Below are 13787 nucleotides of genomic sequence, written 5' to 3'. Positions count from 1 at the left end.
TACAGTCACAATTTTATAATTGAATATGCATATTCTTAAATGCAATTTAATAATGAAGGCTCACATTCCAAGGGTTACTTTGAGCAGTACAGTAAATAACACTAAGTAGATCCACAACATTAAATATCTAACCGGTGTATAATTATTGCTAAGTCTACCCTGCATTTTCTAGTCGATATAGATTTATAGTTTTGTCGATCACAATTTTCAGATGTTTCTTCGAACTGCTAACACAAAGGAAGACCGTCTATGAAAATGTACACACGTTCACTGCAGCGGTAACGCTAAGAAGCTATAACTTGAATGCATTCAGACCTGTAGCAGGCTGTTGCTGCTGTGTAAGGGTTGCAGCCATGGCAACGGCTGCTGCATTTGGTATGTTGCTGAAAGGGGTCGGTCCCGTAGTCACGCGGGGAGCGCTCTGCCACTTCTTGGCTTCGGCCCGCCTCGCCTCAAAGACGTCGACGGCATCGCCGAGGAATACTTTTCTGTAGCCAAGATACTGGTCTTTGAGCACCTGGGGAGAGTGAACAACAGTTCCACGCTGCGGTAAAGGCAACAGCCACTCGGTTCTAGATAATCACAACAACTGGGGTATTAAGAGCTTACTCTGGGCCAGGCACCGTACTGAGCTCTGGGGCGGATGCAAGCAAATCTGGTGGGACACAGTCCCTGTCCCACGTGGGACTCACAGTCTCAATCCCCATATTACAGATGAGGAAACTGAGGCACAGAGAAGTGACTTGCCCAAGGTCACCCAGCAGACAAGTGGCAGAGCCGGAATGAGAACCCACGGCCTTCTGACTCCCATCCACTTCGCCACGGAGAGCGGCAAGGGAAGTGACGATGACTGCTGGCCCCAGGAGGTAGGAGGCTTTAAATCGGTCCCTCCAGGCTAGCTGGAGCCGGGGTGGCAACAGCCATCGGTGGGATTCCAGCCCCTGGCTGGATCTCCGCCCGAGCCCACCAGTGTGTATGTGAATGATGCGGTTTTCTTCTTCCATATCCTTCCTCGCCACCCCATCCTTTCCTCCGAGACCACACGTCTTTACTGGAGTGTGGAGGCGAGATTTAAGCACACAAGGCCTGGCCCGCAACGTTGAAGAATCTGAGCTACAGGAGAAGTCGGCTGGGATTTCGGTTTCTGTTTCCCTCGCTATTTACTTCTCCTTGAGGTCTTCTCTAGGCAGAGGGGGGCACGATCGGCTGAGGCAGGAGTAGAGAGGCCACAGGTGCTGAAGGCTAAGAGTACCCGGTCAGATTTCCACCTGCAGCAAGCAGCCCAGAGGCCTTCGGCCCACACGCAATTAATTAACCTTTCCTCAGAACCCTTCTAATCCCATCGAGAAACTCCTCACAGCCTCCTGTTGGAGGATGTCAGATTCTAATCACAGCATCATATCCCCACCAAAACAATTTTGACCGTTTCTAGCAGAGGAAAGGAAGCTTAGGGACAGGACCCCCACTACACTTCCACTAAACGTACATTTAAAGTTCACGTTACCTTTACGTTTTCGTGAATGGATTGAAGTTGTGCTGCTAGAGCCACGAAGGTCTGATAGATTTTCTGCATAGCCATGGACAAGTCTGTGAAAGAAAACTGACATTATCAATCACCGCATACATCTAAAAAAACCCCAAACACTTAATTGGGTTCAAAGTCTACTCATTATTTGTACTATCCAGGAGCCCAACAGTAAAATTGCATTCACTCTGACGGAGAGAGGCCACAACTCCAATTCCAAAAACTTGTACAGAGGAGACTCGTAGATATATAACAGAGAGAAGCCAGTTCAGTGGTTCTATGCAGGAACAAAAATGGAAAAATTTCTTCTACCCGGTTAATACAGACAGAATTCCCCTTCGGCATATTTACCAGGAAATTTTTCTTTTCAAAGCAGGCAGTTCCCTCATGTGGAGAAGACAGGGCCCGAAGTCCTGGAATCTCTTTATAGCTTCATTTCATCGGCAAAAGGGTGATGGCCAAGTCCAGTCTACCCAGGTTTTAGTGAAGCCAAATGTGTTGCCCAGATAGCAAATGGGGGTCCCAAATGGAGGGAATGGGGTAACCCTTGGAGCAGGCTGAAAGGTTCTCAGCATGACCACTAAAACTGGGGCCTCATGTTGAGGCTCTGGGAGATGAACAAAGGGAGTTCACAAAAATCTCAGAGGCCTCACCCAACCATCCCCTACCCACAGCAGAGCTACCCAATAAATCAATGGCTCATTGAGCACTTTTTTCCTATGTACAGCCCGGTACTAAGCTCTTGGAAAAGTACAATGCAATAGGGTTGGTAGACATAATCCCTGCCTACCAGGAACTTACAGTCTATGGCGGGGGAGACATTAAAATAAATTAGGGGAAACAGTCAAGACTGTGTACATAAGTGCTGTGTATATGTGTGTGTGAGGGAAAGGGAAAGCGGGGGGGAAAAGAGAGAGAAAGGATACACTCTAGGTATCCTATCCTATCTAGAGTGACTAAAGACAACTTACCTTGTGGGGTTATGTGTGAATTGTTTGCTTGAGTGGCCAGGTGATTCTCTAGTTCCTCAATTTGCTGTCTGTACTGCTGCAGCTGTACTTCAAACTGTTCAACCAAGATTCTGAAGTAGCTAAACGAAGTCAGATCACAACAGCTTAAGACTGGGACTCTTCTAGGTGACTCACTCTTTTTCTAAATTTTGGCATAATTAGCACCTTAGAGGGCACACACAATTGGCACGCCTGTTCACCACAGCAGAGGAAAGGAAATGAGGATTCTGGAGTGTTCTGGGCTGAGGTATAGTACAGGACTACAGATATGTGGCATTTCAACAAGCAGTGGGAGCAAATGAAATAATGTCACACCATTTACCCAAATGCCTAAAGTTGTCATTTTAAGAAACTTTAAGACCAACCAAAAGCAATTAACCATCCCAACCAAAAAAACCCGACCAAGAACTTGTTGCCTCGTTCAGTACTGCTGAAATGACAAATTCCATTAAGAGCAAAGTCTGATATCTGGGAGGTTTGTTGATGATGGAGACACAGAAGGCAGGTGAAAGGACAGAGAGAGAGATGGAGAAAAGTAATTCAACTAGACCATTCCGACAGCGCAGCAGAGCTCACAGCACCAGAATGTACTGTTCTGGTAGTTTCCATATGCTGTGCTCAAGTTGTTAACTTACTCGGCAGGAGCTGTATTTTCGTGTTGAAGTCCAGGTGGGGTTTTCTGTGTTCTCAATGCTATTTCGGCATTCTTTAACTCCTAAAGGCCCGGGAAACATAAAAGGTGAACTTGCTTTATTAGACCGTGACATCTCACCAGAGAATGAGCTCTTCAAATGCTGGGAAGTATTGTGCCCTGCTAGTCAAGCCCCCTACCTTCAAGCTGCTTATTCCGGAGGAGGCTTTTCCTTCACTGGGCCTTGAGGCAAATGCGTAGGACCTCGTGGGCCTAAGTAACTGCTGTTCCCATCTTTGTAACAAAATCCGAGGATTTTGCCTAGGGCTTGGAAGGAGGGAGTAGTAGCAGGCTTCAGCCCAGACTAGTGGAGAAGGGGAGAGACATTCTAGTTCATGGGGCAGAGGCGGGAACAATCCAGTCTCACCTATCTCTGAGGCCCACTTCTTTAATTTCAATAAGACATGGTCAATGATAAGATGTACAGCATCTCTGACCGTGGGAGGCCGCGATGGCAGTTTTGCCAAGTGGCTACAACCTTTCCATCCAAAACGAATACTAACTTCCAGAACAAATGGAGTCAACGCTGAATTTCTCTTACCTAACACTTCAGGGAAGTTCTAACAATCCCTGCCGGACAAGTATACTGATCTTGAGAATTCAGGCTGATGTGGCTGCAGAGAGGAGCATTAAATACCTGAGCGGTTTCCATTTTCAATTTGTCAATATTCAGAGTATTTCTTTGGAGTCCGCTGGCAGCCACCGACAGAAGCTGCTTCAGAGCTTTAATGTCTTCCTGAACTTTAAGCATCGCTTTAGAAGACATGCGACTGATTTCTTCTTGAACCTGCTTTTGTTCCTTCACGAATTTCCTGCAGAAACAGGGAAAATAAGTCACTTTTCTGCCCTCCCTCAGTCTCAAAAATGTTCAACCCTAACTTCTAACTGAAGTTGTTGCCGAGAAATCAGAGGTTTGCTTTTCAGACTCTGATTAGAATGCTCTTTTTTAAAGAAAGAAGGCATCACAATGATACAATTACATTTCACACTTACTGGAGATTTTCTACATCTTGGCAAATTACAGGAGGTAGGTTTTCATCCTTCAGGGCTTTACTATCCCTGCCGGGAAAAAAAAAAAAAGGCCATGTACTGTAAATTCAAGTTTAAAGAAATTTCACGATTTTGCATCCTGGAAAGATGCCCACCTGCCCAACTTTTAATTAAAAGTGGTATTGTAGTTGAGTGAAGAGTCAGGGTGTGAGGGTTGTAGTTCCACACTGCCTGATGCCCCAGACAAGTTACTTAGCCTCAATTTCCTCTGTACAATGAGGATTAAAAAAACACCTGTTCTCCCTTTCTTGGAGGCATTATGTGGGGATAAAATGAGTAACTGATGAGAGCACACTTTGGAAGAGTTAAAGTACTATACACATTTGAGGTAGTACTATTATTACGAAAGAGCACAACTTTTATCAACTGCTTGTTTGAAGAGTTCAAAATTAGACTGATTCTATCAAGCAACCATGAAATCTTCTGAAGCATTTTCCCCATTCCAGGTTCGCTATGTAGAGAATAATAGCCGGATCACTCGAAGACTCCTCTGGACAACAGGAAATGCTCATCGGGGGCCACTGATGCTTGCCAGAGGAAGATCAGAAACGCTCCCCTGGCATAGACCAGTGGTCCATCCAATCTGGCACACTATAACCTCTTGATAGGTTACCAACTGCCGGTCTGCACCCACAGTACGTGCCCAGATCCCACTGACTGAAAATGAGAGATGCACTTCGATTCTACACATTTGATGTTGTATTTTTCCAACTGAGGAAAATTAAGACAACTTACTCTGGTCTTGTTCCTGTCTTATCACCTAGAAAATACAAGAAATTTTATGTAAGGAGAGAGGCTGTTGACCACATAAGCTTCAAAAGGCAAAGCCAACTTCAGAAGGGATATTCAGTGAAGGCAGGAGTTTTTGTTTACAAAATACAAGGGGTATAAGCAAGCACTGGAGCATAAGCACTACTAAAAATAGTTTCTGGGGCAATGCTGCACCTTATCCTAAACCTCGGAGCCCACTACCAGAGACGCACCAGCAGGGCACACTGCAATCTGAAAAGGAGCAGCTCATTTTGTGCAAAAACCTCTATGTGGATCTGGAGACAAGAAGGCACAAAGCAAAAACTTTAGGCTCATTTTACTCTTGTTCTGCCTATCTTATGTCAGGGAGTCAATTCATGGAATCTACAGAAACAGACTGTGAAATCCCCATGAGACAGGGATCATGTCCAACCTGATTAACTTGTATCTCCCCAGTGGTTAAAACAGTGCTTGACACATGGTAAGCACTTATCATCATCATCCTTGTAGGTGCATACAGAGTGCTGAACCTGGCAGGCACTGTGGAGTTCCAAGAGAACAAGTAAAATCTCAATTTAGAGACCACTCTAAATTGTTTGGCCCTTGAGTCCTCCCTTTGCCTGCTCTACATCTACTAAAGGAAGGCTTTGATCTGAAGGAGTGACGGTTTCAGCTACACCATAGTTACTAATGTTTCCATTAATCAACAAATGGACAGGAGACACTCAGCAGGTTGTGGGGCAGAATGGCAGGAAGACTTTCTGGATCTCTGGCAGATTTGAACAGAGAAAGTCTGAAGTTTTTACAGTCTTTTCTCTACTCCATGTCAAATTGCCAACCAGGGCCCTGACAGAAGCCATGGATGGAAACCCCCCTCGGGTTTCAATTCCAGGTCTTTCCCTCTCTGCCTCCCAGTGCTCCAGAGACTAAGGGAGAGAAGGAAGCAGGATGGGCCGGCTGAAGAGAAAAGGAACTGAAGTCCATCTCCTTGCGTTAAAAAAAAAAAATCAGCAATCGGGGTTGCTAGTTAGGGGAAGATGATAGGAGAACAAACCTGAGGAGACAGTATTCTTTGCACTGAAAACTTATGAATATTAGAGTATTCCACTTTTTGCATCCAAATGGAAATGGGGAAGGATGAGGAAGAATTTATGAAATTTTAGACAGAATCAGCCCTTTTTCAAAGCAGAAAAGTCAGGAGACCTCTACATCAGCTACTAGGTTAAGGTTACGTACACATACCAGATGAACTTTTTTTTATTAAATATTTCACATGAAAATGTGTAAATGTTTCCTTACTACTTTTTCATACACACAAATACTCAAAGATATGAAAACGCAGTAATTGATTACTTACTCTTTTTATCTGAAGAACCACTAAAATCTATGCCCCCAAGACCTTCATTGCCTGTGGTTGAAGGAGCTGCAGTGGATCCCAAGGCCAAGCCCAAAGCATTTTGCCCAAGTCCTACAAATACATCAAAAAATTTTCAATCATCTGGGGAGATGTTAAGACCCAAAGTACAGAGATACAAGTACTGGCATCCAGCCCAGGGTTCTGCCTCCAACAGCAGGAAGAGGATTATGCCTGCGGAAAACCTGGTCACGTCCTCCTGAATACTCCAAGGGAATCACGGGTGGCCGAAGCAGGGGCCACAAAAACCCAAGAAGGTTTAAACAAAGACAGAGAGTGAAGGATCAGAGGGCAGAATGAACCAAGTGGAAATATGGAGGGACAAGACAGTGAATTCTTTCACACCCTGAATGTTTCAGGAGATAATCTGAGTGAACCGACTCGAGAACCGGTGTTAGATCACTTTTAAGTGGGGGGCAAAAAAAACCATACAGTCCCAGAAAATAACCCTCTCAAAAAATCAACCATGAAGCTAAGAAAAAAAGAGGAACAAAAGCTTAGTTTTTTCCCCGAAGTGGAGAGGCAAGCTGGCACGTTACCGGATGCTGCTGTGTTCGTGTTCTGGAAGAGGGCTCCTCCCAAGCCAGCCAAGGCTCCCCCAAGGGAGAGCCCCGTGGATGCAGTTGTAGTTGTGGCTGGCGTCCCGCCCAGGTTCAGTGTAAAGCCGGAGGATGCTGCAAGGGAACGGAAGACTGTCAGCAATGGGGAATTCTTCCTTTAAGGTCCACTGCAGATTCACACCGCCGCCCACAAGTATGGCAACCAACACACCCTCTGCCAAGCACCTTCAACAAGCACAGACCCTCAAATGATGGTTAAGGCTCTGCAGGGGGTGGCCCCACAGCCCAAACTTTGTGGGGGTGAGGGCAGGAGCTGAGGGGAGCGGGAAGATGGGACAGGCTGCCATGGGGAATGAGACCATGAGGTGCCCGCTCGGGGACGCAGTCTGGAGGCAGCAAAACAGAATCCAAAATGATTAAAATCCACCCATTTCTGCCACGACCTTACCTGCTGCCGGAGTAGATGTCAGGGCGGAAGAAAGTGAGAGACCACCCGCTGAGGTAGATGTAACAGGAAGAGCAAATGGGGTGGCCGAGCCCGCAGGCTTGGTGAACCCCAAACTGAAACCTGTGGTCGAAGCAGATGTGGTTGCGGGAGTTCCTGGAATAAACACACAAGTCATCGGACCACCGGAATGCAAACAGGGTCTCCCCGCCAAAGGAATCTGTAGCCCTTCGAGAACTCTAGCGCCGAATGGGTAACCCTGACAGCTGCCACCTCCTTTCTTCCTATCTGAGCCTGGAAATCTACCTACTCCAGAGTAGAACCGGCCTTGGGGACTGCCCATGGTCATATGTGGAGGAAAGAGACGTGCGTGGTAGCGAAAGGCATGTGCCCAGCGTGGTCATGGTGAGCTCCCCGTGACGGGATGGGCAGTTGACTGGTATGAAGCTGGCATCGTTCACAAGTCTGGAAGCTTATGAAGGAGGACTACAGTCGTGGCTCTAATTTCAGAGATTCCGTTCAACACAGAGAGAGATGGCAACTCTACCCTGAATGAAATAAAGGACATCCCCCCTAGTCCTCTACCTCCTCAGTAAGTCTGCTCATTGCTCTTACTTTCATCGTGGCAACCTGGCCAGAAATGCAGAACTATACCACAAACCAGTCACATTTGGAGATGGACTTATACATTAAAAAAAATACGGGAAGTTACATACTAAGTCTCGTATTCTACAGGTTTCCTTACTCAGTCACAATTCAATCTGATATCATGGCTTTCCTCCCGACACCTAAGTGGTGAGATGAGAAGATGCCCATCCAGAGAGCTAGGACAAACAGGGTTGGGGGAATTCCCTGTTACTAGGCCAGTGAAATTCCGCATCCCAAGTCCTCTTACCAAGAGTTAATCCTGTGGCAATGGTTGTGGCGGTTCCTGGGGACCAAAGCAGAAATTGACAATTCATTGAAGATACTAAGCCAAACTGATTTCCTGTCAGAAATTCAAGTTTCTTACACATCTTTCCCCTCTTCCCGTCAAAAATTCACACACATAATCAGTGAGTCACATTTTTAATAGCACCAATTTCAAAAGCCCTCCCCCTTCATAATCAGTCGCAAATCAGTGGGAATCCCACAGCTGGATTACAAATGCATTACGTTCACAGTAATATGCATATGAAGTGGTACAAATTTTAAACATCCTGACCCAGAAACAGTCCTTCCTAATCTACAGAAGGAAGTAAACTGTGCAATGGTCGCACCAAGAGTCACTTACACTAATGGCCAAAGCTAAAAGGGGCCTGTCCAGTTTGTCTGCTCAGTTGACAATTGAGCCCCCTCATTTTTGATGTGGTTCATTTGCTGCATTGGGCAATCGAGTCAGCCAGAATGAGGCTTTCAGGTGGGTTTCAAGGAGGCTTCACTGCTCTGGTCAAAATGAAGAGAGGCCCTGGGAAGAGCCAGAGCGGGCTGCAGCTGCAGTTTACCCAGCAAGGCCATGGTGCGCTCAGGGGCCACTGGAGGTGACAGCTAGCGATGAGGACCCTTGCACAATCACCTTTATTCTCTGAGGTTTAACTGTGGCGGAAACGCTTTCGCCTACGGGCCTCCAGCCTGCACCGCGTACCGCACCAATAGAACTGTAGTCGTGGCCAGACCCCCAATTATATGATTCTTCATAAACTGGGGGTGATCTAGCAATGAGCAGCAGGAACTACAAACACAGCCCAGTTGGAAAGCTTAACGGTAGGGCTCAAAGTCATCCTTCCCAGAGCCCTTAGTTATCCATGGAGTCAGTGTCCACCCAGATCTAGAGGTACTGGCAAAAATAGGCACAAGTATAGATTGTCTCTAATGGCTCAGAGGGATTGGACTGTCCAAAGGTGGACCAGAAGGAGGAGGATGGCCAGGAGGAGGAGAAAGAGCAGCAGCGAAGAGGAGGGTCACGTTCAGTGAGAGCCTGGAGCCAGCGGGACAGCAGGGGAAGAGAAGGGGGCCGGGCTTCTCCATTTAGGCCTTTCTAGGCATTAGGAAACAGGTGCAGCGGGGACCAAAAATGGCTTGAAAGAAAGAGTGCCACTGATGGCCAGCAAAAAGGCAGAATCCAGGTCAGTGACCAACCATCTGTGGGGGACAGGAAGCCTTGGTGAAACCCTTTCTCCTAACCTGATTGAGGTGGGGGGTCTGGAGTGGATACGGACTAGGACCAGAAGAGGAAGTGTGGCTCATAAGACCATGTCAAATAAACCATCAGCGATTCTTCCCTACCTGTGTTGGTCCCTCCCAGGGTGAACCCGGTGGATTTTGATGCGAAAAGTCCAGTTCCAAAACCTACTGAGGGAGCAGCTGTGGTTGCGGGTGTCGTCGTGCCTCCAAGAGTCCCAAAATTGAGTCCTCCCGTTGTGCCGATATTGCTTCGATACAAACACAAAGCCAAAGTTAATCTGGGGCAACCACCCAGCCCGCTACATTTTTTAATTGCCCGTGTTAACTGCCTGTAAATATTTTTGGTTCATGTGCCTTCGTTCTAAATCATCAGCTTTGACACGATTTCAAACTCCGACAGGGAAAGGGCCAATAGCTTCAGTTTGGAGGAAGTAGATTTCCGTTCCCTCGCACACCTCTGCTGCTCAAGATTATTTTTAAGATGACAAAGAAAAATGCATTAGGACAGATAGGGTTTTTGGGACAGACGACGAGACAACCACTTTGTGCATTATATGCAATTCCCCCCATCCACCTTGTTCCGAAAACCGACACTCTGACACCCATGGACATGGCATTCCTTATGGGTGCAGGGATTGAGACGCGAGGGATAAGGAGGATGACAAATTGACAGTTCAGGAAAACTCTGGTCCAGAAATAAGGCTCACCAGGCCACCCTACCTGACATGCCAGGCTCTGCCAAGGGTTACTGATCCTCCCACCCACCTGGGAATTTAGAAAGGTCCTTTAAGCACTTTCATATTCACCCCTCCCCCAGGCCCACTGCATACCCATCATACATACATACTTATCTGTAACGTAACACCTGTCTCATTATCTAGCTGTAAATTTGTGGGCAGGAATCATCTCTCCCTACGTCTTTGTACTGTACTCTCCCAAATGCTCAGGACGATGCTCTGCACCCAGTAAATTCTTAACAAATACTACCGACTGAATGATCGATCCTAGCCACATCACCTCTGGCTCTACCGCTCTCCCTGCTATAATCCCCAACATCTCCCTCTTCTTGCGGGGTCCAAGTCTGGGAGCGGTAGCCCCAGAACAGAAAAGGAGTATTAAAAGCAGCAAAAATTATCAATCAGTAGTCCTGATAGAGCATATGCTAGGCGCAGAGGACTGTATTGAATCCTGGGAAGAAAGTACACATGAGACACAGAAATAGTGACTGGCCCCAAGGGGCTTACAATCTAAGGAATAAGGTGGTGAGGAAAAGAGAAAGAGCTCAAGGAGCTTTCATTCATTCAATCGTATTTATTGAGCGCTCACTGTGTGCAGAGCACTTACTAAGAGCTTTCAGTCCACTGATAGAGACATCAATCGATGGCATTTATTGAGTGTTTACTGTGTGTAGAATGCTGTACTAAGTGCCTGGAACAGAATTAGCAGCACATTCCCTGCCCATAAGGAGCTTACTAGAGGGGCAGGAAAACACAGACTACTGGTAATTGCAAGAGTACTGACAAATGAATAAATGGTTTAAATATGTGTCCTGGGGGGCTGTAGTGACAACCGCATGATGTTTGAGAAAGACATCTGGGCAGCAGACTAGTTTAACCCTAAGCAGGGAGATCAATGAAGAGGTTGATGGGGTCGTCTAGGTGAGAGAGCCAGACACAGGGTGGTGGCCAAATCGGTGGAGAGAAAGGGGCAGATCTGAGAAAGATAAGGAGCCTGGCCCTGCGGGGACTGAGGAGTTTGGTTTCTGCCGTATCAGACAGGCAGGCAGGTAGAGACGGCATGCAGGCAAGGGAAGTAGTATCCTAACAAGTTCAGGCCAGGGAAGTAGATTTGGGAATCATCATCATCATCAATCGTATTTATTGAGCGCTTACTTGTGCAGAGCACTGTACTAAGCGCTTGGGAAGTACAAGTTGGCAACATATAGAGACAGTCCCTACCCAGCAGTGGGCTCACAGTCTAAAAGGGGGAGACATCATCATCATCACAGTCTAAAAGGGAGAATCGTCCACTCAGAAGCGGTGGCTGAAGCCTTGTGAACACCCTGCAAGGAGAATTGGGGACCCAAAGCAAAACCTTAAGGAGAACCTTTCGGTTCTCCCGCAGTTAGGGCAGGAGACGCAGAAGAGACCAGAAAGGAACAGCAAGTGTGAGGCTAAGGTTGGACAGCATTTCTAGAAGGGTACATAGGTGGGCAGGGCACAGGTCTACCAAGCCCACTGTATTGTACTCTCCCAAACACAAAGTACAAGGTTCTTCACACAGAAAGCACTCAATAATTACCACTGTTTGATTAGTGTCAGAGCAACAGAGAGACCTAGGGGCATAAGGAAAGTGTAGTCTTTTAGACTTGGACTAAGAGAGGATCACCGGAGACCTTGGTGAAAGGGCCGACAGCAGACTGGAGAGTGCAGCACTTGGACACTGCCAACCAAAGGTGTCAGAGCAGTGTGGCCTAATGGGAAGAACATGGGCCTGAGTTCTAATCCTGACTCCGCCACTTGTCTGCCGTGTGACCTTGGGAAAGGCACTGAGAAGCGACTTTATCTTCGTAGATTATAGATTATCTTGTATCTATTCTAGGACTTAGTACAGTGCCTGGCACACAGTAAGAGCTTAAAAAGTACTATTTTTAAAAAAAGCACGAATGGGAGAAAGGCAACAGGGTGGTGGTTAAGATGCAGAATAGGCTTTCTGAGTAAAGGAAATATTTGAGTGAGATTCGAGAAACCAATAGGGGGAGGGAGAAGCAACAGCTAAAAGCAGCTATGTTGGAGTGGTACCTCTCACCCTTCTTCCCCATAAGCTCCCTGGAAACTCTGCAATAAAGCAAAATCCTTGCCCAGTTCTCAGATTTCAGCCATTCAATAGTATTTACTGATCCCTACTGAACCCCCTATTGCCTTTCTTGATGTTTCCCCAATTTTTTTTTTTTTTAAGGAGAGCAAACAGACACTGGAGATGGTCAAGAGAAACCCTCCGACTTTCTATTTCCCTTCGCCTACTGACACACTGTAAGCACCCCATCGTGCTTAAACTCCCTTGGTCTTAGTTTATGGTTTACAAAGCAACCTCAAATAAAAAGAGAAAGTTAATAAGGAGACCATTTCAAGACACGACATTCTATAGCCTGCGATAATCTGAGGCCATTTGCCCCCTCTTTTAAAGCATCACTTGGGTACTGCAATCGGTTCTAATGGAGAAGCTTTATAGTAACATCCCTCCATCAGAAAATGGTACTTTGCAACACAAGGAATTAAATCTGGAAATTTCCCAACTTTAGACCTTCATTAGTCATTTATAATATCTGCACCTTGTAATGCTACCAAATACATGACTTAAATTTATTCAGCACTTTCATACATATTGCTTTGAGCTAAGTAGTAGGGTGGAAATGCCATTTATTAAGGACCCATTGCGCGCAATGCACTGCACCAAACACTTGGGAAGTGTGTGACAAAGATGTGACGTGTTCCTGCCCACGAGGAGTTTACACTCCTTGTAATGACACAACTAGGTTCTAGAAATCAAGCCAATATGATTAGCAGCATAGCCTAGTCAAAAGAATACAGGTCTGGGAATCAAAAGAGCAGGGTTCTGATCCTGGCTCTGCCAACTGCTTGCTGTATTACCTTGGGCGAGTCACTCCACTTTTCTGTGCCTCAGTTCTCCTGTTCCCCCTCTTAGACTGTGAGCCCCACAGAGGACAGAGACTGTGTCCAAACTTGTATACACCCCAGAGCTTAGAAGTATTTGACGCATAGTAAGTGCTTAACAAATACCATAAAAAAAAAAACTGTATGCCAAGTTCTCATTTTCTCCTTTACAATCCTACCATGAAAGATGCAGGTAAATTTCCCAACGAGTCTGTCCAGATGACTCTCTTGTGCCACCCTCAATTGGTGAAGCATCCGTCACTGATACTCACCGGTAGCACCCCTGGGGTAAGAGAGGCTTCCCCAAATTAATCTTCTCCTCCAAAAGGTCACACACCCCCAAATGCCCCTCAGCAATTCTGGACCTGTCAATTTGTAAACTGTATTCGGTTATCCATCTTGCTATAACAAACTGTACGTCTTCCTTCCTCTCGATTGTGAATAATTTTGCGTCAAGCCTCCCCCGCCGGTATTTAAGATCCGTGAGGTTATGGATCATCTACTG

The 13787-nt window shown here is 46.4% G+C and overlaps 1 protein-coding gene across 5 annotated transcripts in view; it reads right to left on the bottom strand.

Moving 5' to 3' along the window:
• Positions 1–13787, bottom strand: part of NUP58 (nucleoporin 58) — a 45142-nt gene that overhangs the window by 23388 nt on the left and 7967 nt on the right. For 4 of the 5 annotated variants that reach the window (XM_038761524.1, XM_038761525.1, XM_038761527.1 and 1 more), the window contains exons 2-13: positions 9711–9856; positions 8341–8376; positions 7449–7601; positions 6980–7114; positions 6384–6494; positions 5012–5036; positions 4220–4285; positions 3864–4038; positions 3171–3250; positions 2497–2615; positions 1505–1587; positions 316–517 (exon numbers count right to left, since the gene is read on the bottom strand). In XM_038761524.1, coding sequence (XP_038617452.1) covers positions 316–517; positions 1505–1587; positions 2497–2615; positions 3171–3250; positions 3864–4038; positions 4220–4285; positions 5012–5036; positions 6384–6494; positions 6980–7114; positions 7449–7601; positions 8341–8376; positions 9711–9856 — 1331 coding nt within the window. The remainder of the gene's footprint in view (positions 1–315; positions 518–1504; positions 1588–2496; positions 2616–3170; positions 3251–3863; positions 4039–4219; positions 4286–5011; positions 5037–6383; positions 6495–6979; positions 7115–7448; positions 7602–8340; positions 8377–9710; positions 9857–13787) is intronic. The other variant, XM_038761526.1, reaches the window with a different exon arrangement.

The sequence above is a fragment of the Tachyglossus aculeatus genome, chromosome 20 (genome assembly GCF_015852505.1).
Source record: "Tachyglossus aculeatus isolate mTacAcu1 chromosome 20, mTacAcu1.pri, whole genome shotgun sequence".
NCBI classification, from domain to species: Eukaryota; Metazoa; Chordata; class Mammalia; order Monotremata; family Tachyglossidae; genus Tachyglossus; species Tachyglossus aculeatus.
Note: the sequence above shows the minus strand (reverse complement) of the source record. Positions and strands in the feature narration are given on the sequence as shown.